The sequence below is a fragment of the Echinops telfairi genome, unplaced genomic scaffold, assembly GCF_000313985.2.
Source record: "Echinops telfairi isolate 266 unplaced genomic scaffold, ASM31398v2 ScPeMD7_18;HRSCAF=68, whole genome shotgun sequence".
Classification (NCBI taxonomy): Eukaryota; Metazoa; Chordata; class Mammalia; order Afrosoricida; family Tenrecidae; genus Echinops; species Echinops telfairi.
The window spans coordinates 59,218,872-59,233,511 of record NW_022103915.1 but is presented as its reverse complement, the minus strand read 5'-3'; the positions used below and the strand labels follow the sequence as shown (position 1 = coordinate 59,233,511).

Sequence of the window (14,640 nt, the reverse complement as noted above, 5' to 3'; positions counted from 1 at the left end):
GAAAAGCCACTACTAATTAACACTTGATTGTTTAAAAATCCTTAACAATTCTTTGGCACTCAGAACTAGTATGATGTTTACTTTATTATCCAAATATTTTATCTTAAACCTTATTTGTTATCTGTTGTGTATAATTCTTCCACTGACTTAGATTTTCTTTGAGTAAAACAAAGATGGTGGTATGGATGGCTAAATTTATCCATCTACTTATCTAATTGTCTATCTAAGTGACCTCTTATCTATATGTCTATTTATTTTATTTCTTCTACTATCTATATGTATATTTGCTTATTTATTCTCTCCTACAATGGTGCTACAAACTCCTGTGTACTTTTGTCAACTATCATCTTATCCTCTTGTATAGAAACATTCTGTAGCGAAACTTTATATTGAGGTGACAAGCAAGTGATTCTTGCCAAAGTTCACCCAAAGTGTTTCCAACACTGGTCCCATTTCCTTCAACTGCCAGTACATAACTGAAACTCAGATGCAGCTAACCATTTCTTACACAACGCTTTCAATGCAAGTTCCATGTGTACTATCATTTTTAAAACCACAGAATCTGCCTGCACTTAGTACTTTTACAATAGCAGAGGTTTTAATTGCACTTTTATTGCAGCTTTTTGAACTGAGACTCATGTATAATCAGAAAGGATGTGGTCAAATTATGATCTCATTGGCCACCACTACTGTTTTCTTGAAGTTATTTTCATTCCACTATTGCTCAATTGCTCACCTTGCAGAATGAAATGTAAGTTGACATTATTTTCCCTTAGAATGACTTCTGTACAGGTAAGCCCCTCAGATTCTTTTATAAATGGACGATGAAGGTTTTCTAAAAATTACTTAATACAAGGATGTGTTAGGGTTCTCGAGAGAAACAAAATCGGAATGCTAATAATTTTATATATATTTATACAGAGAGATAGACATATAACATAAGAAATAAAGTTAATTAAATTGTAAAGCAGTACAAATGGCTCAGTGCAACTCACTCCCGTGAGACAGTTGTGAGACACTGGCAGTCCTTCAAGTCTTGAGGGCCACCGGGTAGTCCTCTGTAGAGCAATTCAGGCTATCTGGGCACAGGCAGCAAACAGCAAGGAAGGTCACCAACAGTCAGCCAGAGGACAGGGTCTGACAGTCCCCCAGCTCAAGAGACGTAAATTCCAATGGTGTGGCGAAGCAGGTCTTGAAGGGACCTCACATTACAGTGACACAGTCCAGGGGTTAGGTGTCCCACAGGTAGTGTAGCTTACAAATCGAGGCAAAGAACAAGCAAGGCAGCCGCACACTGGTCTGATGACCAAAGAGCAATAGACATGAAAGGCAATGCTCACTGAGCCATTTATCTCTCTGCCCTTCAATTAATCCCACATGTGTTTATCGTCCAGGTTGGCACAATAAACTACCTTAAAGGATAATTCAGATTATAACCCGCTAAACTATCAATTGCAGCTCTTATTTGATATTGATTGGCCTTCCTCTTTAAAGTTCAATAATTAAGGAGCCCTGGTGGCATACTGGTTTGCTGTGAGGTCAGGAATTCAAACCCACTAGGTACTTTTTAGAAGAAAGATGAGGCTATTTGGGGCTGTAGAGATCTAGTCTTGGAAATCCTAAGTAGCAGTTCAACTCTGTCATGCAGAGTTGCTACAAGTCAGAATCAACTCAATAGCAGTGGGATTGGTTTGGGGATTTGTTCAATAACCATTCTGATTTAAAAAATACACCCGCTTGTGGTTTCCCTATAAGCTTCACATGATTAAGAGATGTTCACCTATGTCATATCTCACAACCCTAGGTAATCAATATTTCCATTATGAAATGTTCATATAGATGGTCTATTATAACATTTGTTTGTCTTATTACATCAAATACATTCCCTCTCTAACATAGCCTACCCTCATTCCTTATATAGTATCATGAGTTGAATGTACATCTTATAACTTTTTTCATTTTAATGAATTCAGAAAGTGATTTTAACTGTGGCTCTCAAGACCAAGACCTGTATATAAACCAGATTCAAGATCACTGTATATTATCCAGTGGCATATATATTTAAATGCCCAAATGAGTGAATAGCGACCTCTTTATATGTTGAAGCCTCATATAGTACAGAACGAGAGTTATGTACTATATTTTGAAGACTTAAATATTTAGAGATGCCTCGGTGGCTCCACAAAGGCCAGGCAGATCATTTCAGGTTCATAGGCCACGCACAGCTTCAACAAAAACAACTATACCAATTCCTGTTATGCAATTTCTATGTAAGACCCTTCTTCCTCTTCCTCTCATTTCCCCCCTCACCATCTTTATTACCTACAATCTCTTTCTGTACCTCTTTCCCTCTTTTGTTTCCTCTTCTTTTTCTTTTCTATTTTCCCTTCTCTTCTTTTACTGAATTTGGAGAAAACACTGCACAACAGTAAAATACTAAATACTAATTATATTTATTATCTAGGATGACTGGCTTTTCCTTTCCTATTTGTTAGTATATAATCGAGAACAAATGGTAGTCAAGGAAAAAGTCCAAGTGGCACTTAAGGCATTAGTGAAACATGAGGCGCAGGAATTGGTAAGGTACCAAGTGAAGCATTTCAACAAACTGATGTAGTACTGGAAGCACTTACTCAATTTTGACAAGGCATTTTGAAGACGAGGAGATCCATATTTGTTCCCATCCCAAAGAAAGGTAAGACAGTAGATTGTAGAAAGTACTGAAGAGCATCATTAATATCACATGCAAGTAAATGTTGCTGAAGATCATTCAACAACAGTTGCAGCAGTCCATCTACGCAGACTTCTCAGAAATTCAAGCCAGATTCAGAAGATGATATGTAACAAGGGATTTAATTTACTGACATCACATTGATCTTGGCTGAAGTTTAAATGTGTTTTATTGATTAGACAAAGGCAGTCAAATGTGTGGATCATAACAAATTACAGATAACATAGAGAAAAATGTGAATTCCAGAGCATTTCATCAGGCTTACGTGGAACTTGTACACAGACCCAGGGGCAATCATTTGACCAGAACACAGGGGCACAGTATGATTTAAGATCAGGAAATATGTGTAACAAGGTTATATCCTTTTGTTAGGTATCTAGAAACAGGAACCAGGGGTGTGTGTCCTTCTCCAGGCCTGGAAGCCCCCTACAGGAGGTTGGACACCAATAAAGGCAAAGGGGCATGCACCAATTCAGGCCCCCAAGCTAGGGGGGTGGTACACCTGGATTGGCCCAAGCTAGGCCACGTGAGCTTAATTTAGCCAATGGGGTCAACCAGTACTGTCAACCACACCTCCCAGGCAAAGGCCCTAAAGGCCATAACTTTGAGACAACTGCCCTCTTTTCAGCTGCTCCGCTGCCTTCTCCTGTGCCATGCTGCAAGCTCTCTCTCTCTGGCCGCAGGCTGCCATGTGTGGGTGTGCAGTCCCATGAGGTTGCACGTGTTCTGTGACTGAAAAACCTGAAACTTCCATCCTTTATAAAAACCCACTTGGATCACAAACCAGGCTTTGGTGTGAATTCTTTCTCAAGTGAGCCAACAACCGAGGTATTTCCCATGCCAGAAACCCAACATATTGTGCAATGACTCAGAGGTAACTTTTGGAGTACACCAAGGTAAGCTGACTCAGGATATGTTCCTGGCCTCACAGACTTTCTGGGCACCTTCGCGACTAGCTCCGCCCAGTCCCCCCCATGGCCGGGCACTCCCTTTACATCTCCCTTCGTTTTCTACTGGTTTTACAAACAAGCTGTTTAGTCCTGTTTGGTGTTTGCTTTAGCACTCTGCCAGTGTGCTGGTTCTTTTTTTTTTTGTCTTACTGGCTGGTTTTCCATTGCCAAAGGCATTCAAAATCCAGGCCCCTGAATAATTGCTAACTTTCATCTCCAAAGGCCTTTTCAGCAATACTGCCTTCAGCATGTTCCTGGTATAGCTCCACTGTGACAGTATGTGTCCAGCCAAGGAGCCCAATTTCCCTAGAATGTTCCCTGACCCAATTGATGGGTCTCTCCTCCTCTTCAAAGGTTTGAAAGGCCGCTCATGCCAGCAGTCGCCTTTGAAGGCTATTGGGGGCCACTCAGTGGCCCACCTAACTTGCAGTCTAGAAAACAATCCAGCTATAGTGGCACGTGCTGAAATTGCAGTTACTGACCTCGAGGCAAGGAGCTCCCAGTAACTTCTTTGTTGTTTTGTTTTCTAGATGGGTAATGCTGCCCCACATGGTTCAGTGCTGTACTGTATCCTTTTTAATTGGGATAGATTTAACCAGGAAATGCTGTAGAAACAGAAGCTTATTTTGCTTATTTGCTTATTGCTCATTCTGCAATACCATTTCTAGGCTATAGTACATACTAGGTGATGGGTAATCCTGGCTAAAGAATGGCACACTTTCCCTTACCACCCTGATTCGGCTAGAACATTTCTGTGGAAGGATGGGGAAGTGGGAAGAGTTCCCTTATGTTAGAGCATTTTTCCTGTTGGGGAACAGTAAAGACCTTCGTTCCCAGTGAAACCAGGACCCCCTAAGGGGCCCTGAAGCTGAGGCTAGCTACTACATTCCCAGCCCCCAGGGCACCACCTTTGGACCCTGAACCGTAGAGCTGGGGAAATGGTGACCCTGCCAACGTTCTACCCTTAGTAGAGACAGTGGGGGAGTTTGGTCCCCAGGCCTTTCACGCTAATTGAACTCAAGCAGATTAACAGTGGGGCCTGGGCAGTTACTGGGACAAACCCTAACATTACATAGAAAGCTTCCAGCATCTCATTCTAGTCTATGATTTAACCTGGAAGGATGCAATGGTCATCGTGGACAGACTATGAGAGACTTTGAGAAAGAATGAGTGCTCAAAGGTGCTAGGAAGTTTGCAAAGACTTTACATGTGATGAATCATAAGTACCCAATAGGAGAAACAGCTGTGCCTATTATTGATCCTGCTTGGGATTATAATAATCCTAAGGACAGGTGGGCATTTCTGGGATGTATCACAAGTGGACTAAAGTCAGGTAGGCAAAAAGCCATTAATTATGCCAAAGTGACAGCTATTCATCAGGGGTATGAGGAAAGCCCCACAGGCTTCTTTGAGGAGGAGCTAAACAAAGCTCTGAGGAGTCAGGGCAAATCTTACTGGGGGAAAACATCACACAGGATGCACCAGACATTCGGGGGAAAGCTCCAGAAGTGAGTGCAGAAACCTGAAGGAGCTACCCAAGAAGAGATGGTCACTGGTGCTACTGCCACGGTTTAGCATAGGGAGCAGGAGGGGGAGGTGCAGGCTCAGGCAAAGGAGAGAAGGAAGGACATCAGACATGCCCAGGGACTGGCTGCACTTGCTATCCACTGTCCATCAACCACCTCCCAGGTTTCCCAGACCCGTGACCAAAGTGCCAAGTGCTATATGTGTCGGGTGCCAGGTCACTGAGCAGGGAACTGGCCTAATGACAACAGGTGCCCCTGAGGGCCAGGGCACCATGGCAAGCAGACTGGCCACCAGGAAGTCCTTCATCCTATGGCCAGCAACCAGGAGGGAAGGGGCCCACAGGCCAGTGGGCAGCTGCTCATTGAAGTATGGCCTGGCCAGGGCAGCAGTAGGAGGGAGCTGTAACGCATCTGGAACCTCAGGTGAGCAATCAATATGGCAGGAAGGTCAGTATATGTCCTCCTAGATACTGGAGCTGCCTATCTTGTCCTCACCTTTTCCCCTGGACCCTGGGCACCATTCACAGGTGAAACCCTGGAAACTGTAGCACACAGACCCCTCAGAAGCAGAGCATACAGACAAGTATTCCTGAGAGCTGTGGCAGAGTATTTCACTGCCACCCCAGGACAGATGAGAGCTCCACAGAAAACCCTACCTCAGACCCACCAAGGTCTTTCTGCCAGTAAATGTGTTTACACAATTCCTGTGTTTAAAGTAAACTGGCACCCCTGCCTGTCAGTCCTAAGATTTCTTCTTTTCTGAACTTCCCATGACATTGACCCACACCTCCAAGGGCACTACCATCTCACAGCCTTACCTAAACTGTCCACCTGTTTTGTTTCTTTCAGAAGTCATCAGGTTACCAATGTCTCTGAGCTAAGTGTGCCAAACCCAGCCACCAGCTCCTGGATCACGTTAACCTCACCCATTGTGGGACCAGAGTGGACAACCCTTTCCAACAGAGTAGGGAGGGTGTGCACCCAAAGACCCATTTCATTCCCCTCTTACCAGCAGGAAGCAGCTAGAGATGTCATCGTCCAGTACCCCAAAGATTTGGGTCCATACTCCTTCAGGGGGTAAATGTTAGGTAGCTAGAGACAGGAACCAGGGGTATGTGTCTCTTTCCATGCCTGGAGGAGCCCCCTTCAGGAGTGGAAGCCAATAAAGGCTAAAATGCATGCACCAATTCAGGCCCCTGAGCGGGGGTTGGGGGGACAGTACACCTGGGTTGGCCCAAACTAGGCCAGCTGGGCTTAATTCAGCCAATGGGTCAGCCAGTACCGTTGACCACGCCTCCCCACTGAAGGTCCTAAAGGCCAGAACATTGAGACCGCTGCCTTCTTTTCAGCTGTACTTCTTCCTTCCCCTCCGCCATGCCGCGGTCTCTCTCTCTCTCTCTATCTCTGTCTCTCTCTCCACCTCTACCTTCCCCTCTGCCATGCCACGGTCTCTCTCTCTCTCTCTCTCTCTCTCTCTGTCTCTCTCTCCACCTCTGCCTGCTGCGGTCTCTCTCTCTCTCTGTCTCTGTCTCTCGCTCCACCTCTGCCTTCCCCTCCACCATGCCGCGGTCTCTCTCTCTCTGTCTCTCTCTCCACCTCTGCCTTCCCCTCTGCCATGCTGTGGTCTCTCTCTCTCTCTCTCTCTCCTCTCTCTTGCCTCAGGCTGCCACGTGAGGGTGCGCCGTCCTGTGAGGTTGCCTGTGTTCTGTTGACTACAAAACCTGAAACTTCTTCTGTCCTTTATAAAAACCCACTTGGATCAAAAACAGGTTTCAGCAGGAATTCTTTCTCATGTGAAGCCAAGCACCGAAGTGTTTCCCACGGAGAAACCTAACACTTTCACCATAATTATTCAATCTTTATGCTGAGCAAATAACCAAAGAGACTGGACTCTATGTAAAAGAATGTTATCAGGATCTGAGGAGGATTTATTAACAACTAGTGATATGTAGATGATACAACTTTGCTTGCTGAAAGGGAAGATTAAAGCACTTCCTGACTAAAATCAAAGGTTGTATTTGTTATTATTGACTGCAACTCAGAGTAAAGAAAACTGAAATTCTCACAAGTCTACTAATAGACATCATGTTAAAGAGAAAGGAATGAAGTTATTAAATATTTAATTTTACTTGTATCCACAAACAATGTTCATGAAAGCAGCAGTCAAGAAATAAAGGATGAAAAAAAGTAAATCTAGCAATGTATTATACGTACAAATCTGTTGCACAAAACACCTTTAAAATATTGAGGAGAGAGCATGTTATTTTAAGGGCTAAGTTCCACTTGCACTTGGCCCAAGTCATGATATCTCCTATTACCTCAACTGCATGTTTGTTGAGAGTGACAGAGGAAGACCAGAGAATAATGGACACATTTGAATTATTGGTAAAGGATATTGAAACTGTGATAGATTACCAGAGAACAAGCAAATCTGTTTTGGAAGAAACAACCAGAACACTGCTTTGAATCAAGAGTGGCTAGACTTTGTCTCATATACTTTTGACATGTTATCAAGAGAGACCAGTACCTGGAGAAGGACATTGTGCATGGTAGACGGTTAGCGGAAAAGAGGGAGCTGCACAATAGATTGACACATGGCTGCAGCAAAGGGCTCACGCATAATAACAAGGTGAGGACGGTGCAGGCCTGGGCAGTGTTGGGTCTACTGAAATATTGAGAGGGAGCCCACTCACAAGCTCCTAACAATGATAAGAGCACCATTTGTTCTTTATCTTCCTTTTCGTTTTTAAGGAAACAAACAATTGTGAACAAAATCACAGATACCTGCACCATTACATTCCCAACTGATCTACGTACATGTTCACATTCACAGAGAAGTAACCATTATTTGTGCACTGGTGTAAACTTTGAGTCCTGTTTTTTTAAATAAAAAAATGCTTAAGAAAAATATGTGCCATTTGTTAAAAAATAATGCAAACAATAGAGTAAATCCCACCCCCCACTGACTTACACTTTTTTTCCCTTAATAAGTTTTTTTTTCTCCCCAGACATAAAAGTATATCAAAAAGTTTTGATACAAAGTCATGGAAATAATGTCTTAAACTAAAATATCAAAAAAATGTGAAGTTATCAACATATCTTCCTATAGACCTTTACACTTTTTAAGGTGTTGTTGACATCTTTTTAACACTTCCCTCAACAATTCTGCACAATTTGGACCAAATCAGAATGACAGTGTGGAGAACTTTGAGAGTAGTGTTACTCTTAAATGTTCTTTGAGTTTGGGAAGGCAAGTCAGGGCTGCAGGTTCAGTGGGATAAGATTTCCTAAAAAACCCAAAAAAACAACAACAAAATAAACAAAACCCTCATATGACAGCCCTCACTGCCTCTGAAGAACCAGCAGGTACATTGTGGAGATGGAGAAAGGTCCTTGGCGCTACTTAGCTAAGCTTTTCTTTAGAGTGCAGTTTTCCGTTTCTGGTTTTTTAAAAAATTCATATCCTAAAGTCCTCTGATGATCCTATATCCTGTGGGAAAATGCATCAAGACTACCCCTTGGTAATCCAAGAAACCATTCACTATAACCTGTCCACAGACCTTTCTGCCCTGAGTGTAACGGGCCCAGCAGAAGCCATTGTTTTGATTAGTCCTTCTTTCTGAAGGCTCCCAAATCAGACTAAAGCAAGTGTGTTACTGACAGAACTTGTTTAGACTTGTTTAAACGAATTTTATTTCAAATAACCCGGGGATTCATAAAATGGAATTCTAATAGAAATACTGCTTGACCTATCCACCTATGTATTGTAATTCATATCAAAGGCTACAATCCTTGATTTTCATCAGCAGTGCTTCAAGTCCTTCTCACTCAATTTAAAGAAGACCAAAATCTTCACAACTAGAGGAATAAGTAACATCATGATAAATGGAGAAAAGATCAAAATTTTCAAAGATTTCATTTTGCTTGGATCCACAATCAATGCTCATGGGAGCAGCAGTCAAGAATCAAACAATAAATTGCACAGAGTAAAACTGCTGTCCAAGATTCCTTTAAAGTGTTGAAAAATAAGGAGGGTACTTTGGGGACTAAGGTGTGCCTAATCTAAGCCATGGTATCTTCCAACACCTTGTATTTAATGAATGCTGGACACTGAATCAGGAAGACCAAAGATGAACATTTACACTAGACTGTAAGATAAATCACAGGCATGTGTTTTAATGTGGTACTCATGGAGTGTCTTCCAATGTTAAAGTAGACCATAACAAGGTTTTATAGAGTAAGTTAATTAAAGTATATAACCTTGTTGATTATTAGAAATGCAATAATAAACAAAAATATGTTTATGTATTTTTTAAAAGTGAAAAAATAGAAGACACAAGTTTAAATCAAATGAACTCTAATGATAAAAATTTTCTGTTATAGTATACAGCAATTCACAGAACATTGCAACTTACAGAATTAAAAAGGAGTTAGCAAAAAATACTGCATTTAAAACATCTGGTTATAAAATATCTTAGCTATGATTATTGTATAAAAATATCAAATATTCATGTAATAGTGTTTTAGCCCTTTTCCCTTAATCCATTATATTTCTATGGAGATATAGATCTTTATTAATAACACTCAATTTATCTGCCTTAATGTTCATAGCTCACCAGAACAGAATAGCCAGTTCTTATAAAATGGAATTTAAAATGTAATGCCAGAACAATAATTACTATGCTGGATTTTTTTCTGTTAGTGAATAATTTAAAATTTAAATGGAAGATGAAACATTTATTGTTATCGTTTTTAAAACTCACATAGTATTAAAAACTAATATTACAGATGTTTATTAAAATAGTTATTTTAATTTCAGGAATGATTTATATTCAGGAAGATAAACAATTGTCTATGTTCTATATTTTTAAAAGTATGATAAACCCTTCTTCATTTCCTAATAATATAAGAATAACCAAGTGACTGAGTCAATACAGATTAATAAATACAATAACAAAAGGTGCATACAAATTAATGCAACTATAAAAGTTACCTCTCTTATGTTTGCTATTAAAAAAATATATTTAAAGAAACACACAATTTTGTAAAGTAACAATAATTTTAAAAATCAAATTTCCTGAAGATTTAAGACTAAAAATTATCATTTCTTCAAAGTATCCATCACATTAAGAAACCACTAAAATTTTCAAAATATGTTGATCCTAATGTGTAATTTTGTTTTTAATTGGAAATAAAAATGAAATAATTCTGTATGTACACACAGGTACATATATAAAATGATGCCAATCTCACCAATTTGAAAATTTCTTTTGAAATCATACTCATAACCTGTGACATATTCTTTTTTAAATTTATTCAGTGGTGGTAAAAATCTATCATTCTGAATTTTAAAATATATGTAGAATTTCTGCATACTAAGCTTGATCATCATTTTGACTTCGTGAGACTCATAAAGATTGTTAGTAATATCAAGGAAATAAGTCCCATGGGTTTCCTTTTCAATTTTAAAGCATACAACTAGGTATCTTCAATATTTCTTCTAGGATTTTGACATATGGTTTTGTGTTAGTCCAGACTCCAGTTTAGTAAACTCTGTTCTTTAGAAATGCCTTGCTTTGCTTTTTTGAGAAGACAATGATGTTTAATCACTCAAATTGTGGACCATAATGTTGTATAGAAGTACTGTATATGTTCAGTGTTTTCAAAAATAATCTGTTGAACTAAATCTAAATAAATGACCCTTTTTCTTATCTTACTAGAAGAAACCAAATATGATTTAAAAAAATATTTTCATCAGTACTAATGTTAACTAAAAGTCTCCTTTATATACAATACCACATCTTCTATAAGATTTGACCATTTGTTCTAAACACAATTTTACTCTTGACATTATAGACATTTTTAACAGCCAAATGTCTCAAGACAATAACTTATATTAATTTATAATATATTAGTTATTAATATGTTAATACTTTATATCAAATTTATAGAAATTGAAATTCTACTTACTTAAATATGAAACAAATATCATAATTAAAAGTACAAATGTTTAAACTCAAATATTTACCTACATTATGAAGCCTGCTTGTGTAATGTTATTAAGAGACCTCTTCTCTAATTCCAAATACTCTAAAAAGTTAACTTTTTTTTTTACTTATATAGTTACTTTTTACTCATATAGTGTATGTGGTAACTCTGTTACCTATGAAACAAATATTTAACAAATAGCTGGTGAAGAGTAGATATTACTAGGTTCACCTTTTGCTTTCATCATTAATAAGCATAGTACCTGTAGATAAAGACATACAATTTTGATATATGTCAATTTTTTATCACATTGAGATTGTATGCTCCTATGATGCTTTTGCACATCAGATATAGTATGTTTATATTCTTAAGTGACTTTGGATGGTTATGAATGACAGGGTTCAAAGACTTATTATGAGTAATTTAGTGCCAATCAGGATTGGCATCACCACTATGAGTTTTGCATTTACATTTATTGAATTAAACATTTTGTAAATAATTTGGCTGATTAACTCAAATCACATCTATTATACTCATTACACACTCAGCAAGAAAAAATCAAATGAAGGATGCCATAAGATCACTATTTGGCTCAAAAGAAAGAATAGTAACCTGCATATACTTGATGAGACCGATAGATATAAGAAGGAGAGTCTTTCCCAACACTTATAGAATTATAACACTTACCACAAATAAGGTATCAGAGCAGTTTAAAAATTCTTTCATTTTCACCAAGAAAATTACACAAGAGAATGGAGACTTAGACATTCATCATATTGCACAAAAGCCTATGATATACAAAACAGCAAGATTTAACCTTGGCTATATTGCGCTTTTTCCATTACACTATGTGTTAGTCTAGGTACTTTAAAGAAACAAATCCATAAAAACTCAAGTATAAGAAAGAGTTTTATATAAAGAGTAAGTGAAGACCAAGAACACATCCCAACCCAGTGCTACCCAAGCCCACAAGTCCAACATTAATCCATTAACCCATATGTCCAATACCAATCCACAAAGCCTTCCTCCATCTCACAAAACACAAGGTATGATGCTGACTGCAGGAGGAAAGCCAAATCAGTGAATATGTAAGCATCTCTGCTCTGGCAAGGGTCTCCACACAGCTGCTCCAGCACCCAGGGATGCATCAGAGTAGATCAGGGTAGGCTTCTCTTTGGGGATGTCTTGCAGGAAGTGAGCCTTGCCAGCTGAAGCAGGGAACTGCTAAGGCAGCTGCACCCTGGTGTGACCATCACAAAGCAAGAGACCTGAGAACTCGAAAGGCAAGGCTCACTGAGCCATTTATAACTCTGCCCTTCAATTAACCCCACATGTGTTGACCAACCAGGTTGGCACAATAAACTACCTACCTCACACTACTAATACCATTATAATAATCTTAGATATTGTATTATAAATTATTCTGATTCTGATATTTTAGATTAAAATGTAGCATCCAACAAACCCACTGCCAACTAAATCCAGAGTCATAGAAACCTTATATAGTATTTCTGAGACTGTAAGTCTTCATGGGAGTAGAAGTCTCATTTTTCTCCTATGGAATTAGTGACTTGAACCATTGACCTTGAGGTTATCAGACCTAACCCACAGTGCTATCAGGGTTTACAAACTGCATCACTATCTAATGACTATATCATCTCTATTTTAATATCTCAATATTAATTTCCTTGTTCTTAAGGTATCTAATGCCATTTTGGGGTAATTCTAAGTATTAAAAAGTGGAGATGATATTGCAAAGAATGGAAAATACAGAACACTTAATTGTGCTCATGCAGAACCTGTGCATAGACCTAGGGGCAGTCATTTGAAGGAACAAAGAAATGCTGCATGTTTTAGGATCAGGAAAGATGTCTCTCAAGGTTTTATCTTCTCAGCACACTTAGTCAACTTGTATACTAAGAAATTGTCTGAGAAGTTGGACTATGTGAAGACGAATGCAGCATCAGGAGAGGAGGAAGACTAATGAACCATCTATAATATGCAGACGACACAACCTTGCTTGCTGAAACTGTAGAACCCTTTAAGGATTTCCAGAAAAACATCAAATACTGTAGTTTTTAGTGTGGATTGTAAATCAAAGTAAAGAAAACAAACATTTTCACAACATGACCAATAAATACCTACATAAGTGGAGAAATGTCTGAATTTGTCAAAGGTTTCATTTCACTTGGATTGAAAAGCAATGCTAATTTAACCAGCATTTTAAAAAAAAGCAAAAAGAGTCTTGAGGTTCTGGGGATGGCACCGAGATAGATTCTCCTGAGTAGAACTCCCTTGTGTGGCCCAGAGATCTACAGGTAAGGAGATCCAGGGTGGGACTTTAGATGTGGGAACTAGACTTTCAGTGTTCCATGATTATTTTAGACTCTATTCTCTGATTTTTGCCCCCAGAGAGCTCACTGTGGTCTCCCCTCTCCAACTACTTAGCAGGGTCAGTGGGGCAGCGAGTGCCAGCATCCTTCCTTCTTCCCTAGTTCTGCGACCACCAGCATGGAGGAAGAGCCCAACCCAGACCTTCTCCCAAGTGGATCCCCTGGCCTGACACCCTCATGAACCACTGGGAGTCCTGGATGCTAGAGGTCACTGCAGCCCATGGAACAGAGCCTTCATAATTACTAAACTCTCTTAGTGGATCCTCTCTCCACCCCTTCTTGCAAGGGTGCAGTTCTAATGGCTGCCAGACAAAAACTCCCAGCTAACTCAAAATGGATCTGCCCCTGGTAAGAGAGGAACACAACTTGAACTTTCTGGGGTCTTCAAGAATATATTAATTTGTTCTTATTTTCTTTCCTTTTTTGGTAACTCAGACTTCAGTTTATTGGCATTATTGTCCATCTCTCACTGAGACATTCTGCCGCATTCTCCCACCCAAGAGAGATCATTTTTAAGGTGCCACAAGACGTGCCCACACATCTTCACCTTGGCCAAGTGGCGTGTCAAGCTTTAGTCTGGGTAGATTAGTTTTTCTTCACTTTCACAATCGTCATGTTGTGGTGAAAAGACTTCTCAGCATTGGCTTTGAATTCAGTCTTCAGGGTGTCCTTGACACCTTTTGCACAGATCTGTGAGTAGCAGATGTAGCTGAGCCTGGCCTGTCATCAGTACCCCACCATGATGTCCCAAGGATGGAGCATGTATGAGTAAATTGTGAGGATGCCTTTAATGTCCTGTTCCTATGTTGTTGTTTTTTTAGGAAGAAAATCACAAACTTTTTTTTGTACCAGAGGAACCAAACTAGCATGCCCATGTTCCTCAGTGGCTTTCCCTCCCCCACAAGGTGTTTTGGGGACAATGGGACTTAGGTCCTTAGCAGGACACTTCCTGATTGGAAGTCTCCCCTCTCTCCTCCACCTTGGGTCCTCACTCCAATAGCCTATTTGCACCCTGGGACCGCACAGAGAGCAGACATTACTGAATTGTGCAG

General features: G+C 39.7%; 1 protein-coding gene across 1 annotated transcript; it reads right to left on the bottom strand.

The window, feature by feature from the left end:
* Nucleotides 1-14,185: 14,185 nt before the first annotated feature.
* On the bottom strand, nucleotides 14,186-14,329 carry LOC115868774 (ATP synthase subunit epsilon, mitochondrial-like; the record flags this gene model as incomplete). The annotated part of the gene is given in 1 exon segment (XM_045287730.1): nucleotides 14,186-14,329. A coding segment is annotated over 1 exon segment (144 nt), but the record flags the coding sequence as incomplete, so codon positions are not given.
* Between the last annotated feature and the right edge of the window lie 311 nt (nucleotides 14,330-14,640).